This window comes from Equus quagga, chromosome 10, assembly GCF_021613505.1.
Source record: "Equus quagga isolate Etosha38 chromosome 10, UCLA_HA_Equagga_1.0, whole genome shotgun sequence".
In the NCBI taxonomy this organism is placed as follows: domain Eukaryota; kingdom Metazoa; phylum Chordata; class Mammalia; order Perissodactyla; family Equidae; genus Equus; species Equus quagga.
Window position 1 is genome coordinate 14,720,051 of NC_060276.1, and position 15,896 is coordinate 14,735,946.

General features: G+C 43.2%; 1 protein-coding gene across 4 annotated transcripts in view; it reads right to left on the reverse strand.

Moving 5' to 3' along the window:
• The window catches only part of LOC124245918 (transmembrane 9 superfamily member 2-like), a 97,666-nt gene extending 93,360 nt beyond the window's left edge, over nt 1-4,306 (reverse strand). For all 4 annotated transcript variants that reach the window (XM_046673743.1, XM_046673741.1, XM_046673744.1 and 1 more), the window contains exon 1: nt 3,940-4,306. In XM_046673743.1, the coding sequence (XP_046529699.1) occupies nt 3,940-4,122 (183 nt within the window). In that variant the 5' untranslated portion in view covers nt 4,123-4,306. The remainder of the gene's footprint in view (nt 1-3,939) is intronic.
• Nucleotides 4,307-15,896: the final 11,590 nt, after the last annotated feature.

The window sequence follows — 15,896 nt, forward strand, 5'->3', positions numbered from 1 at the left end:
TTTTGTAGACTCTGATACATATTTCAAATTACTTTCCAAAGGGTTCAAGTTTAACCATTAAACCAAGCTAAATGTCATCACAAGGCAGCAAACACAAATCCTGGAGGAGGCACAGTCCACCGGAAAAACAGACTGGTCTCTTTTTTTTTTCTAAAGTCATCTTATTTTATTTTATTTTTGAGGAATATTAGCTCTGAGCTAATATCTGCCACCAATCCTCCTCTCTTTTTGCTGAGGAAGACTGGCCCTGAGCTAACATCTGTGCCCATCGTCCTCCACTTTATATGTGGGATACCTGCCACAGCATGACCTGACAAGCAGTGTGTAGGTCCACACCCGGGATCCAAACTGGCAAACCCCGTGGCCACCAAAGTGGAACATGCAAACTTAACTGCTGCACCACTAGGCTGGCCCCCAGACTGGTCTCTTTTATAAGTCAGTGTTATGAAAAGAACAAGGGGGAACTGTGCTTGATTAAAAGAGCTATAAGAGGGGCCAGCCCCGTGGCCGAGTGGTTAAGTTCGTGCGCTCCACTGTGGCGGCCCAGGATTTTGCTGGTTCAGATCCTGGGTGCGGACATGGCACCGCTCATTGGGCCAAACTGAGGCGGCACCCCACATGCCACAACTAGAAGGACCCACAACTAAAAGTACACAACTATGTACCAGGAGGCTTTGGGAGAAAAAGGAAAAATAAAATCTTTAGAAAAAAAATAAATAAAAATAAAAGAGCTATAAGAATATAACAAACAGATGCAATTTGTGGTCCTAGATTGGATTGTGGTTTGGCTATTTTGGCAATAGCTGGGGAACGCTGACTATGAACTAGGTAATAGATGAGATAAAAATGTATTGATGTGGAAAGATGGAGTTGTTAACAGAAAAGTGAAAGTTACAAAATAACGTGCACGCTATGATTTTATTTGGATTAAAAATGCATGTGGGCAACAGCAGTAAACAAACACATAGATACAGAGAACAGATTGGTGGTTGCCAAAGAGGAAGGGGGGTGGCGGGAGGGTGAAAGGGGTAAAGGGGGACATTTATATGGTGATGAATGGAAACTAGACTTTTGGTGGTGAACGTGATGTAGTCTATACAGAAGTCGAAATATAATGATGTACACCTGAAATTTACATAATGTTATAGACCAATGTCACCTCAATAAAAAAATGTATGTGGACTCTTCTTCATTGCTGGTGGGAATGTAAAATGGTACAGTCACTTTGGAAGACAGTTCAGTGATTTCTTGCAAAACTAAACATATTCGTACCATATCAACCAGGAATCACGCTCCTTGCTATTTACCCAAAGGAGTTGAAAACTTATGTCCACACAAAAACCTGCACACAATGTTTATAGTAGCTTTATTCATAATTGCCAAAAGTTGGAAGCAACCAAGATGTACTTCAGAGTAGGTGAATAGATAGTGAACTGTGATATATCCAGACAATGGAATATTATTGAGCACTAGAGAGAAGGGAGCAATCAAGCCATGAAAAGACATAGAGGAGCCTTCAATGCATATTACTAAGTGAAAGAAGCCAATCTGAAAAGGCTGCATACTGTGTGATTCCAACTATATGACACTCTGGAAAAGGCAAAACTATGGAGACAGTAAATAGATCAGTGGTTGTCAAGGCTTAAAGGGAGGGAAGGATGAAGAGGCAGAGAGCATAGAGGACTTTTAGGGCAGTGAAGTTATTCTGTAAGTTGTTATAACGATGGATACATGTCATTATACATTTTCCCAAACTCATAGGATGCAAAATACCAAGAGTGAACAGTAATGTAAACCATGGACTTTGGGTGACAATGATGTGTCAATGTAGGTTCATCAACTGGGAGGTGTTGATAATGGGGGAAGCTATGCAAGTGTGGGGGCAGGGGTACATAGGAACTTTATACTTTCTGCTCAATTTTACTAAGTTGAACCTAAAACTAAATTGAACCTAAAGTGAACCTAAAACTGCTCTTTAAAAAAGTCTATTAAAAATATACGTGGGTATGAACATGCATAGAAAAAAATTTAGAATACCAGCTAAGGTATCAACAGTGGAATTCTCTAGTTGTTAGAAATGTTTTTCTTTTCTTATTTTTGCCTATATGCATTTTCTAACCACCTACCATGCATGCTACTGCTTTTTTTTTTTTCCTCCCCAAAGCCCCAGTGCATGGCTGTATATCCTCGTTGTACGTCCTTCTAGTTCTATGTGAGCCTCCACTGCAGCATGGCAACTGACAGAGGGGTGGTGTGGTTCTGCAGCCCCAAACGAACCCAGCTCCCCGAAGCAGCGAGTGCCGAACGTTAACCACTAGGCCATCAGGGTTGGCTGTTACTGCTTTTGTAATTGTAAAAATTTAAAAACTAAAAAAAATCAAGGAGCTGGACACTACCAAATTAGGGAAGTTTGGAGTGTTAAGCATAAAAAGGAGAGACTCACCAAAAGAGAGAAGGTGCAATCTCAGAACAAAAAGCAGACTGCATCTAGGGATGTGAGGAGCAGCCTAAAAAGAAAAGAGCTTACAGAAAAGAAATTCCACACACTTGTTATGGTTAAAGATCATGTTTCTTGTGAGGACGCCTGCTGAAATAAAGAATAAAGAGCCAGGACCAGGTATCGCCAGTCAGGGAAAAGGCAGATATATTTTTAAGTGCCATTTCTTATATTACATGTGTTTGGCAAGATGTTGGTTCAAAACATTGCTATCAGTACTTCTCACAGGAAAAGGCAAGCTCCAGGTTTTTTAAGAGCAAACTTGCTGCACCTAGAACTGGCCTTTAAAAACCCCTGGAACTTTCCAGGTGGCGAAGGCTATAGTCACAGCACACCCAGCACTGTTCTCAACTTTATAGTGCCTTTGCGGGGCCTTCTACCAGAACACTCCCCCATATACCAGATGAGGCAACTAGGGGTCAGAAAATGTCTCATGCCTTATGACCTTTTGAATCGATTACTTGCAAAAACAAATTGTTTTGAGTCAGCTTACAGTTACAAAAACAAGGCTGCCAAAGAAGGAAGTCAAGAAATTACCGGAGATTGGGGGACACGCGGAAAAGGAATTGGGCCAGATATCTCTGGCTAAAGAAAATCACCAGTGATAACAGTTACCACTTATTGAAAGCTTACTGTGTGCCAAGTGCTGTCGTCAGTGCTTTTCATACGTTGTCTCATTTTATTCTCACAAGTCTGAGAGGTAAATAATATTATCTTGGTGTTTGCGGAGAAAGAGCCCAGGGGAAACCAAAGCGAATTAAGAAGAATTAAGGAGGTAAAAGTGTGAGGCCACAGGAGTGAGGGGTGACAGAAACATGGCGGGGACGTATCCAACAAAGCCCACAGTAGGTGAATCTTGAAAGGGAGTCTGATTGTATAACGGGGACAATAGGGAGGGGAAGAAGGGAGGAGGAGAGAGAGGACGCTGAGAGGGAGAGGAACGAGCCCAAGAGGAGGGGGAAGTGGGGGGAGGACTGTGATAGAGGAGGAGGAGCAGCCAAGAAGAGAGGGGGATGGGGAGGAACCAAAAGAGAGGAGAAGCTGAGAGGGAGTTGGCCGAAAGAGGAGGAGGAGGAGAGACAGGAAGCAAGATAGGGGAGAGGGCGGGCTGAGAGGGGGGCGGAGCCAAAAGGGAAGAGTGTAAGGGAGGGGGCGGAGCCAAGAGGGAGGGGAAGAGAAGCAGCCTAGACCGAGGGAAAGGGGCCGAGAGAAAAAGAGGAAAAGGAGGAGCTGTGAGGGAGGAGGAGGAGGAGCCGAGGAGGCAGGGGGAGGAGCCGAGAGGGAGGGGAAAAGCATCAGGGAGATCCGGATCCACCCAAGCGCGAGGCACAGAGGCTGAGACCCTGAAACACATCCCCAGAGAGGGCTTAAGCATCCCCGGTGTGCCCTATGCCCCTACCCGAAGCCTTCCCCTCATAGCTCACTCCCTCTGTGGTCCTCACCTTGCAGGCTGCAGTCTCTCGGTCCGCCTCGCAGAAGTTGACCGGAGCCAACCCAGGAAGGTAGAAAGCAGCGCAGGGCGGGCCCTGGAGCCCCACGAGCAGCCCCAGCCCTAGCAGCAGCCTGGGGAGGGCAGACCGGAGGCGCCAGAGGTTGGTTCCCACGCGGAAACCACAAGTACTCATTTTAGGAGCTGGCTCAGCGCTCGGGGACACACACCATGGGTTAGATCGGAACTAGTGGAGGGAAGAAGCAAAAACAACAAGGAAGAACCGTGGACAGGGAAGAGCCGAGACCGGGTGGTGGGACTAGAACTCCCGGGAAGGCCACTTATTGAGCGAGACGCTGGCTTGGAACCCGGTTGCTACGGCGCCGGGCTGCATTTGTGAGCGCGCGCGGTACGCATGCGCGCGGGTCCCCACCACGCCTTCCACCCCGCCCCCCGCCCCTCCGCCCCACCCCAACCCCCACGTTGGGCAGCTCAGCGCTTTCCCGCGGTTCCGGCGATGCCTCGTGGAGCTGGGGGGGTGGGGAGAGCAGGGGAGGCTGCTTGGGAGCTCTCAACATCTCAACATCACAGGGTCTCCCATCCTCACGATTTTGCCTCTCTCAGCCCCAAAGTAGCAGTACTAACCGTCCCGCCATCTTCATTTCTCGCGGCCGAGGTTTCGGGGTAGGAAGGGGGAAGAGGGGGACTTCCAGGGCCTTGCTGCCCGCTATGGTGGGTATTAGTCGCTTGAAATGTATCTAGTCCGAAATTGATGTTCAGTAAATGTAAAATGCACACCGAGTTTCAAAGACTGCACGATAAAAAGAACACAAAACACTCCATTCTTATATTGATTACATGTTCAAATGATAGTATTTGCGATCTATTGAGTTCAATAAAACGTTATTAAAATTAATTTCACCTGTTTCTTTTTATTTTTAAAATGTGTCTCCTAGAACATTTAAAATTACATCTGTGGCTCGCCTTATATTTCTACTGGACAGTGCAGGTCTGGAGGAAGAAAGGGGGAAAGACTGAAGAATAGGGGGGAGGAGAAAGCGGGGGTTGCTCTTAGATTTTGAAGGAAAGTTTTCTTTATCTTAGCGGCGGGGATCTTACTTTGCGACCTCCGTAAGAATCCTCGTCGCCCATAGCTCCTGCTCCTTGTGCCGTCCTATAATGAAAAGTGCTTGTGTTTGGACCTAGAGAGAATTGTAGGTATCATAGGACAAAGATAGGAGAAGAACTTCTTATTATTCCTCCTTGTGTCTCCACAGCTTTGGAGAACAAGAGGTCATTTGTTTATGCTGAGACGTGTGCGCCTCGCCAAGTGCCTTTCTGTCCAAGTTCCCTGCTCCAAGAGGTCTGCGTCTTCTGCTGGTTGGCAGACCGCGATTCAAGACACAACGAAGGCAATGAGCTGGCCATTAGCAGAGGCATGGAGAAACTTAGCGAGTTAACTCTTGGACTAGAGAGGTAGGAAAAGTTGTAGGAGAAATGAAGGAGAAAATGTCAGAACTATCGGAATTAGGGGAGTTGTGAGTGTGAAAAGATTGAACTTGACCAAGAGAATCGGAGAGGGCCTGGCAAAGATTTGGAGGACAGGACAACTCCATCAGATGGGACACCACCTTTGAGAAGGGGAACAGGAAAAGGGAGCTAGGAAGCGTGAGAGTGGTCACGGCTGGAAGCAACCAGAGCTTGAATAAAAATCTTGTGTTTCACCACTGCATTACCATTGCTCTGTGGTCTGCCTTTGGATGAAAAAGCGTGTGTGTTAAACAGGATGCTCCACCAGTCTCCCAGGCCTGCGCTGGCGCTAAGCAGCTGCACTAGGACCCAGCCGGCCAGGACTGCTGTGGGACGGGGCTGCCTACGAGCCAGGTGGCTCTTGCCAAGTGAGGGGACCGTGGGGTGTCTGGCGCTCCCCGGGGGAGGTGTGCCACCCAGGTCACCTACAAGACCCCCGCCCCCGCCCCTCCGCTGATGCCAGAGACAGATAAGAAGCAGGAAAGAGGAGCAGTCAGCATGTTTGTGATCCCTTTTGCCTCATCACTATCCTCACCCTGTATAACTCCAACGGTGCCATTGAGGTCTTCTATTAAAGCTCCCTGCCCGGCCTTGTCTGTTAACCTCAAGAAGTGAAGCATCACCAAAGGCTACGTCCCCATTCTGATCAAAAACACACAACCCTCCTGGCATCACCAGTGTGTGATTGTCACCAGTTCCAGCCACCTGCTGAACCTGGAGATCGGAGATGGAGGTGGCCCATTCCAGCACATTCTCTGCTGCTGCAGGTGCTCTCAGAGTTTATCTTTCGCTTCCTCATCCCCCCCTTCAAGATGCAGAAGCCCCAGGGCAGCCTTGCGGCAGTCACCCACTAGACAGACCTGGCTTTGCCCAACAGGAAGGCCTGCTCTCCCCCCACGCGCCAGTTTGAAGACCTCTTCCAGAGTGAGGCCTGCCTGCCGCCTCTGGCCAGCCCTGTACACCTTCTCAGGTTGTATGCAAATTGGGACAGTTTTATTTCTTCCTTTCCAATTTGTACGCCTTTCGTTTCTTTTTCTTGTCTTGTTGCACAATCCATTATAGTTGATTTCCAATATAATGGTGACTAGAAGTGGTGAGAGTGGACATCCTTTCCTTGTTCTCCATCTTAAGGGGAAAGCATTCAGTCTTTCACCATTAACCATGATATTAGCTATAGGCTTTTTGTAGCTGCCCTTTATTGGGTTAAAGAAGTTCCCTTCTCTTCCTAGTTTGCTGAGAGTTTTTATCATGACCTGATATTGAATTTTATCAAATTTTTGGTATCATTTGATATGATCATGTGTTTCTTCTTAAGACTATTAATATGATGCATTACATTGGTTTTGAAATATTGAATCGGCCTTGTATTTTCAGAATAAACCTCACTTGGTTGGTTGCTGTGTAAAAAAAAGAAACAACAAGTAAACAGGGCTATATTGTGGTGTGGAATGCAAAATTTGCAAGGCTTTTAAAAGATAAAATTTGGGGCCCGGCCCGTGGCTGAGTGGTTAAGTTCGCGCGCTCCGCTGCAGCGACCCAGGATTTCACTGGTTTGGATCCTGGGCATGGACATGGCACCGCTCGTCGGGCCACATTGAGGTGGCATCCCACATGCCACAGCTAGAAGGACCTGCAACTAAGATATGTACCGGGGGGACTTGGGGAGATAAAGCAGAAAAAAAAACAAGATTGGCAACAGTTGTTAGCTCAGGTGCCAATCTTTAAAAAAAATTTTTTTGAAGAAATTAATTCCTTAATGTAGTCTATGCCCCAAACTCCAGAGAGACATGGATTCTCCCCCCTGTGCCATTAGGGGTATTTTGGTGTAAAGGTGAAGAAAACTTTAGTCATTTTATTGGCTTACTTATTTGCTCTCTCCCTCTACTGAAAGTAAGCTTCTTGAGCACAGGATCCATTTCTTCCTTATCTTCATAGCCCTAGCACAGACTCAGGCACTTAACAAGAGCACAATGCATAGATTCAGAATAAATGAAAAGATGGATGAATGAATACCATGTAACTTACACTGTCATAGGCATTTTTGTATATTTTACTTCATTTAGAAATCAAAAGAGGGGCCAGCCCTGGTGGCATAGTGGTTAAATTCAGCTCACTGTGCTTTGGTGGCCCGGGTTTGGTTCCCAGGCACAGACCTACACCACACTGTTAGTGGCCATGCTGTGCTGGCAGCCCACATACTAAAAAAAAGAGGAAGATCGGCATGGATGTTAGCACAGGGTGAATCTTCCTCAGCAAAAAAAAAAAAAAGAAAAGAAATCAAAAGCTGAGAGTAAGTGTAGATAACAAGGATAATACCCCCTTTATTTATGTAGCAGTCGAGTTTGCAAAGTTCTTGCCCATCCATTATTTCACAAAATCCTCCCAGTGACCATGTGCGGTAGGCAGGGTAGTTGTTTTATGTGAGGTAACTGAGGCCAAGAGAAGTTAATTTGCTTGTCCAAGGTCATACAGTTAATAGATGACCAAGTTGAGGCTAGGAAGCAAGTCTCCTGTTATCTAATATAGTTCTCAAATATAATAGTACTAAAAGAAAGTAAAGGGGCTGGCCTGGTGGCATAGTAGTGAAGTTCACATGCTCTGCTTCTGGGGCCCAGGGTTCACAGGTTCAGATCCCAGGCGCAGACCTAGCACTGTTCATCAAGCCATGCTGTGGCAGCATTGCACATAAAATGAAGGAAGATTGGCACAGATGTTAGCTCAGGGCCAATATTCCTCACCAAAAAAAAAGAAAAAGTGAAAAATGTTTGGTAATAAAAACAGAAATAAACTCATTTCATGATGTAGCCATTAAATTTCCAGCTACATCAACTATGAATGTTTCAGAAATAAGCAAGAAAAAAATTGAGTGAAGCATATGAATCTCAGGTTAGGACGTATGTTTGACAGTGGTGCATAGAGAGATTTAACCATGAAACTTGTGATATGTGATGTCACTCAAACAATTTTGTCAAAGCAGAGAAGACAAGGAATGGCACATCACAAAAGTAGGTGCTTCAGGCCACGTTAAAGAAAATGTATAAAACAGACTAATGCAACTACTAGGTCTTTAATAGTTAATTTTTTTTCATGTTTCTAACCATTTGGAATTAAAGATATCTGAGCTATGGTTCTCATCCTTTTTCCAGTTCACTTTAATGTGTACAGGCCAAAATTAAGTAGTGGAGCAAAGGAATACTGTGATCCAGTGGAATCATGCTTTATTTACACCACGTTTCTAAATCAGCATAGTGGAACATCAAAAAGGGAACTAAAGTGCCAGGATGGGCCAGTGTGTCAGCTCCAGAGGGCAGATCACACCTTTCATAGTGTGCAGAAAGGACCAGACTAGCTTATCCCTTGGGCTTCATGCCTTGATTCACTTTTCCTTCCCAGTTCCCCCAAATCTAAGTATGTTTCTCTCAAATTCGTAATGTAAATCTAATCACGTCACACTCCTCTTTAGAATCCATCACTGGACGACAATGCAGTGTGGAGTACTGGACTGGATCCTGGCACAGAAAAAGTCCATTAGTGGGAAAATTGGTGAATTTGAATAAAGTCTCTAGTTTAGTTAATAGTATTGTACCAACATTGATTTCTTAGTTTGATCATTGTACCATGGTTAGGTAAGATGTTCACATTAAGTGAAGCTAGGTGAAAAGTATAGGAGACCTCTGTATTGTTTTAGCAACACTTCTGTAAATCTAAAATTTTCCTGAAATAAAAAGTTGAAAAATCTTCTACTGGCTCTCCGTTGCCTCAAGGATTAAGTCCAAACTTTGGTTAGAAAGACCTGCTTGATTACATATACCTCTCCAGTTTCAAACCTCAGCTGGGGGGAAGGACAGGGCGGTGAGGGGGTCCACTCCGACAATCATTCTCTTCTCTGCTCCTGCTCCAGAGAACTACTTTCAGTTACACTAAGAGGCTGTTCTCTCTAGCCTCTGAACAAAATAATTGATCCCTACTGTTCGTTAGTCTAGTATGCTCTGCTGATTCTGGCACCCTCTTTCCTATCTTTTGCTTGGCTGGAACCTTGCTGATATATTTCAGATCTTAATTTAAAAGTTACTTTTCCCAGCAAATCTTCCCTGACAGCCCCCGACTCCACACATGTACCATCCACACATACACATACACACAGTTGGATTAAGTGCCCCTTGTATGTACTCCCGCTGTACCCTACGTATACCTCTGATTTGTCACTTTCACAATGTATGAGAGTCCTGTCTGCCTCCTCCACTAGTCGATTGTTAACTGTGTATCTTCTCCTTCTTTTCACACCCACCACTTTCATATAGCGAGGCAGCCATTGAAATAGCTTGATTTCACAGGTTTAACACTTTGAGGTTTAAGTTTTTCATTTGAGTAATTATTCTTCTAATTTATATGCTCTGTGATATGGTGAGAGCAGAGAGTTTTAGTTTTTCCCTTGCTATTGTAAAGTTTCTGACTGAGAATCATATTTCTCCACCAATATCAACTTGTTATCAAAAGGATACATATATCCCTGTATTATAGGAATCATTGAAAAGGATCACCAAAATAAGTCTGGTTAACTTCCACCACCATACACAGTTACAAAATTTTTTCTTCTGATGATGAAAACTTTTAAGATTTACTCTCAGAAACTTTCAAATATACAATACAGTGTTACTAACTACAGTCACCGTGCTCTGTACTACCTCCTCATAACATTTATTTTATAGCTGAAAGTTTGTACTTTTTAACCCCCTTCACCCATTTGCCCCCCCCCCCCCCCCCCCCCACCTCTGGCAATCACCAATCTGTTCTCTGTATCCATTAGCTCTAGTTTTTTGATGTTGTTGGGGTTTTTGTGGGTGGGGGGGGTTAGCTTTCACATAGGTATAAGTGAGATCATATGGTATTTGTCTTTCTTTGTCTGACTTATTTCACTTAGCATAATGCCCTCAATGTTCATCCATGTTATCCAAAATGGCAAAATTCCGTTCTTTTTTATGGCTGAATAATATTCCATTGTATGTATATCACAATTTCTTTATCCTTTCATCCATCAATGGACACTTAGGTTGTTTCCATACCTTGGCTATTGTAAATAATGCTGCAATGAGCATGGGGGTGTATATATCTTTTCAAGTTCATGTTTTCATTTTCTTGAGATAAATATCCAGAAGTGGAATTGCTAGATCATATGGTAGTATTATTTTTAATTTTTTGAGGACTCTCCATACTGTTTTCCATAGTGGCTGCACCAATTTACATTCCCACCAACAATGCATACATATTCGCTTTTCTCCACGTCTTCACCAACACTTGTTATTTCTTGTCTTTTTGATAATAGCCATTCTAACAGGTGTGAGGTGATATTTCATTGTGGTTTTGATTTTCATTTCCCTGATGATTAGTGATGTCAAGCACCTTTTCATGTATGTGTTGGTGATCTGTATGTCTTCTTTGGAAAAATGTCTGTTCAGATCCTCTGCCCTCTTTTTAATAGGATTGTCCAGTTTTTTTGCTGAGTTGTATGAGTTCTTTACGCATTTTGGATATTAGCGCATTATCAGGTATATGAGTTGCAAATATTTTCTACCATTCGGTAGATTGCTTTTTCATTTTGTTGATGGTTTCTTTTGCTGTGCAGAAGCTTTTTAATTTGATGTAGCCCCACCTGTTTATTTTTGCTTTTGTTGCTTTGCTTTTGGAGTCAGATCCAAAAAATCATCACCAAGACCTTTGTCAAGGAGCTGATCACCTATATTTTCTTCTAGGAGATTTCACTTTTTTTTCAAAGATTTTATTTTTTTCCTTTTTCTCCCCAAAGCCCCCTGGTACATAGTTGTATATTCTTCATTGTGGGTCCTTCTAGCTGTGGCATGTGGGACGCTGCCTCAGCGTGGCTTGATGAGCAGTGCCATGTCCGTGCCCAGGATTCGAACCAATGAAACACTGGGCCACCTGCAGCGGAGCGTGCAAACTTAACCACTCGGCCACAGGGCCAGCCCCCTTTTAGGAGATTTTTGTTGTTCTTTTTTTTTTGCAGGGAAGGATTCACCCTAAGCTAACATTTGTTTCCAATCTTCCTCCTTTTTCTCTTCTTCCTTTCTCCCCATCAAAGCCCCAGTACATAGTTGTGTATAGTTGTAAGTTCCTCTGTTTCTTCTACGTGAGCTGATGCCACAGCATGGCTACTGAAACATGAGTGGTATGGTTCCATGCCTGGGAACCAAATCCAAGCCACCGAAATGGAGTGAGCCAAACTATAATGGCTACACCATCAGGGCTATCTCTTCTAGGGGTTTTATAATTTCAGATCTTATGTTCAAATCTTTGATCCATTTTGAGTTAATTTTTGTGTTTACTGTATGATAATGGTTGAGTTTCTTTTGCATGTGGCAGCCCTGTTTTCCTGGCACCATTTATTGAAGAGACTGTCCTTTCTCCATTGTATATTCTTGGCTCCTTTGTCATAAATTAACTGACCATATATGTGTGGGTTTATTTCTGGGCTCTCTATTCTGTTCCATTGATCTATGTGTCTATTTTTATGCTACTATCATGCTGTTTTGATTACTACAGCATTGTAATATAGTTTGAAATCACAGAACATGATGCCTCTAGCTTTGTTCTTCTTTCTCAAGATTGCTTTGGCTAGTCTGGGTCTTTTATGGTTCCTTACAAATTTTAGGATTGTTTCTTCTATTTCTATGAAAAATGCCATTGAAATTTTGAAAGGAATTGCATTGAATCTGTAGATTTCTTTGGGTAGTATGGACATTTTAATGATATTAATTTTTCCAATCCATGAACATAGAATATCTTTCCATTTACTTGTATCTTTTTCAATTTCTTTCATCAATATCTTAGTTTTCAGTGTACACGTCTTTTTCATGTCTTGGTTAAATTTATTCCTAGATATTTTATTCTTTTTGATGCCATTGTAAATGGAATTGTTTTCTTTGTCTGTGTGTGTGAGGAAGATTGTCCCTGAGCTAACATCTGTGCCAGTCTTCCTCCATTTTGTATGTGGGATGCTGCCACAGCATGGGTTGATGAATGGTGCATAGGTGCTCCCAGGATCTGAACCCGTGAACCCCAGGCTGTTGAAGTGGAGCACACGAACTTAATCACTACGCCACTGGGCCACCCTCTGGAATTGTTTTCTTAATTTCTCTTTCTGCTAGTTCATTGTTAGTGTATAGATGTGCAACAGATTTTTGTATATTGATTTTGCTTCCTGCAACTTCTACTGAATTTGCTTATTTGTTCTAAAAAAAACCCTATATTTTCCAAGACAAAAGAATATAGTGAGAAGAGTGGTATTGTTTTTCATTTTTGCAAATCTCAATGTCTGGCTTAATAGAAGACAGATTCTCATACTTGCTTCTGCATTCAGTCTGTTGTGATCACATGTCATGCAGCCTCTGGACTACAGTATACCCATGAGAAAATGAGAGTGGAAAAGGCACATCATATCTTAGTATTCTCGGGCAAATTGTTTTTTCATCTTGTGAATGCACTAAATGGGTCTCAGGGGCCTCCAGGGGTTCTCAAACCAAACTTTGAGAATTGCTTGACTAGAGGGTTAACCGAGAGTGTTAACCATGAACATGAGGAGATATTTGGGAGATAAAACTGATAGGATTTGGTGTGATTGATGGATTATATGGGAAGGTGAGGGAGAGAGAAGCGTCATGGCTGACTCATCGGTTTCTGCCTTGAACAACTGGCTGGTTCGTGGAGCCATTCACTGAGGCATGGCATATTGGAAGAGGACCGAGTTTAGGAGTTATAGAGAGCAATCAGGAGGTTTTGGGGGGACCTGTTATACTTGAGGAAACTTTGAGAGTTACAAATGGAGATATCAAGCACACAGCTGAATATATAGCTCTGGAATGTAAATACAAATTAGGGAGTTGATAGCTTATGGATGATAGAAGAAATCACACGATGGGAGAGTACAGAATGAGAAGAGAAGAGGATCTAGGGCCAGTCTTTGAAAAATTTCAACAATTTGTGGTATACTAAAGAAGTATAGGGGGCTGGCCCCGTGGCCGAGTGGTTAAGTTCATGCGCTCTGTTTGGGCGGCCCAGGGTTTCGCCGGTTCAAATCCTGGGTGCGGACATGGCACTGCCGGTCAAGCCATGCTGAGGCGGCATCCCACATGCCAGAACTGCAAGTACCCACAACTAAAAATACACAACTATGAACTAGGGGGCTTTGGGAGGAAAATGAGAAATAAAATCTTTAAAAAAAAAGAAGTATAAGCTGCAGAGTTGCTAGAAAAGGAGCAGGCAGAGAGGTAGGTGGAAAACCAGAAGAAAGTGATATTAAAAGACTTCGAAAGCCAAGGGAAGAGACTGTTTGAAGGAGAAAGTAGTCAAAGCCAAGTAAAATAGCAGAAAACAACTTATCTTTTTGATTTGGTGCCACAGATATCATTGGTGGCATGAAACAGAGCTATTTGGGGGGGAAATGATCAGGATAAAAGCCAGAATGGAGTGGGTTGAGAATTGCGTGAGAGGTGATGAAATGGAGGTAGTTGGCAGAGACAACTCTTTCATTTATTTGATTAATTTTTAATTACATGAGTTGTACATAAATATATTTCTCTTTTTAAAAAATTAAAACAGGGGCCGGCCTGGTGGCGCAGTGGTTAGGTTCGCACATTCCACTTCTCGGCGGCCCGGGGTTCGCTGGTTCGGATCCCGGGTGCGGACATGGCACTGCTTGGCATGCCATGCTGTGGTAGGCGTCCCACATATAAAGTAGAGGAAGATGGGCACGGATGTTAGCTCAGGGCCAGGCTTCCTCAGCAAAAAGAGGAGGACTGGCAGTAGTTAGCTCACTGCTAATCTTCCTCAAAAAAAAAAAATTAAAACATTACAGAGAAGACTAAAATTTTCTTTGACCTCTGCCACCAAGCCTGGTCTTCTTCCCCACCTTCCAGAGGTAACCACTGTGACTTGCTTGGTGTGTCCTTCCTGGCCTTTTTCTATGTATCAATATACGGTTGTTATATACAGTATAATTTTACGTATACACATACATCTGTATATGTTTTCCATATGCATATATTACATATAGTATAACATGATATATAGTATGAAGTACTTCAGCATTTTAACAGATACATTACAGATATTACATACTATGAGTAGATTATAATTTATTTGGCACTCCTCTATTGATAGTCATTTAAGTTGTTTCCATTTTTGTTCCCCAGTCACTAACAATTCTGCAAAAAACTGCCTTATACACACTGCCCTGGGCAAAAAAGGCAACAAGAAGGGTATGTTCATTTAAATTTTAAAAGACTCTGCTTGCACTTTTTGTATTTTAATAGATACTACTAAACTGCTCTCCTAAAAGGCTGTACCAGTTTTCCCTCCCACCAGTGGTGGGAATCTCATAAGACTACTAACTACCCATTTTCCCACGCCCTCAACAACTCTTTCAAGATGTTTGGCTGTGGTGGGGAGGAAAACTCTCATGAGGTAGCTAGAGGGTGATGAGAAATTGAGAGAGGGTTTTTGTATATGAGAAAGGCTTGAGCATGTTTTAACGTGCATGAGAAAGTTCCAATTGAGAGGAGTGGCTGGATATACAGGAGAAAAAAAGGGATAATTAATGATATAAAATTCCCAAGAAAGTAGTGGAAGACATTATCCAAAGCACCGGTAGAAGGATTGGCTTTAAATGCGAAGAGGCATTCTTCTTCTATTGCATGGGCTCTCCGACTTGATTGTGCATCAGAATTGCCTGGAGAGCTTGTTAAAGCACAGATTGTTGCCTCTTCCTCCTCCAGTTTGTGATTCTGTAGGTCTGGAGGTGAGGTCTGCAAATTTGCATTTCTAACAAGTTCCCAGGCAGTGCCATGCTGCTGTTCTGGGAAAGTAACTACACTTTGGGAACTACTATGCAATGTAGCAGGAGGAAAGAAGATAGGATGGGTGCAGGGGCCAGCCTGGTGGCGTAGTGGTTAAGTTCACACACTCCCCTTTGGCAGGCTAGGGTTCGCAGGTTCGGATCCTGAGCACTGACCTACACACTGCTCATCAAGCTATGTTGTGATGGCATCCCACATCACCCCACAGGCAATCCATCATCAATATTAATGGCTAACACTTAATGTAGTGCTAACTATGCTCTAGAAAATGTTATAAATATGTTGTGTATATTAACTCATTTAATCCTGACACTTCCTATAAGTACTATTCTTATCTTCATTTTGTAAGTGAGGACACTGAGGCACAGAGAAATCATGGATTTGCTCAAATTCACGCAGCTAGGAAGTTGCAAAGCCGAGCTTTCAAACCAGGCATTCTAGCTCCAGGTTCCAGTTTTTAGGTAGGCTATTCTGCATTATTTCAACTTCCTAACTATCTTTCTGATCTGTCCACTTTTCCCCATCTCCACAATCACTACCCTAGTCCAAGCCATGTCATCTCTCACTCACT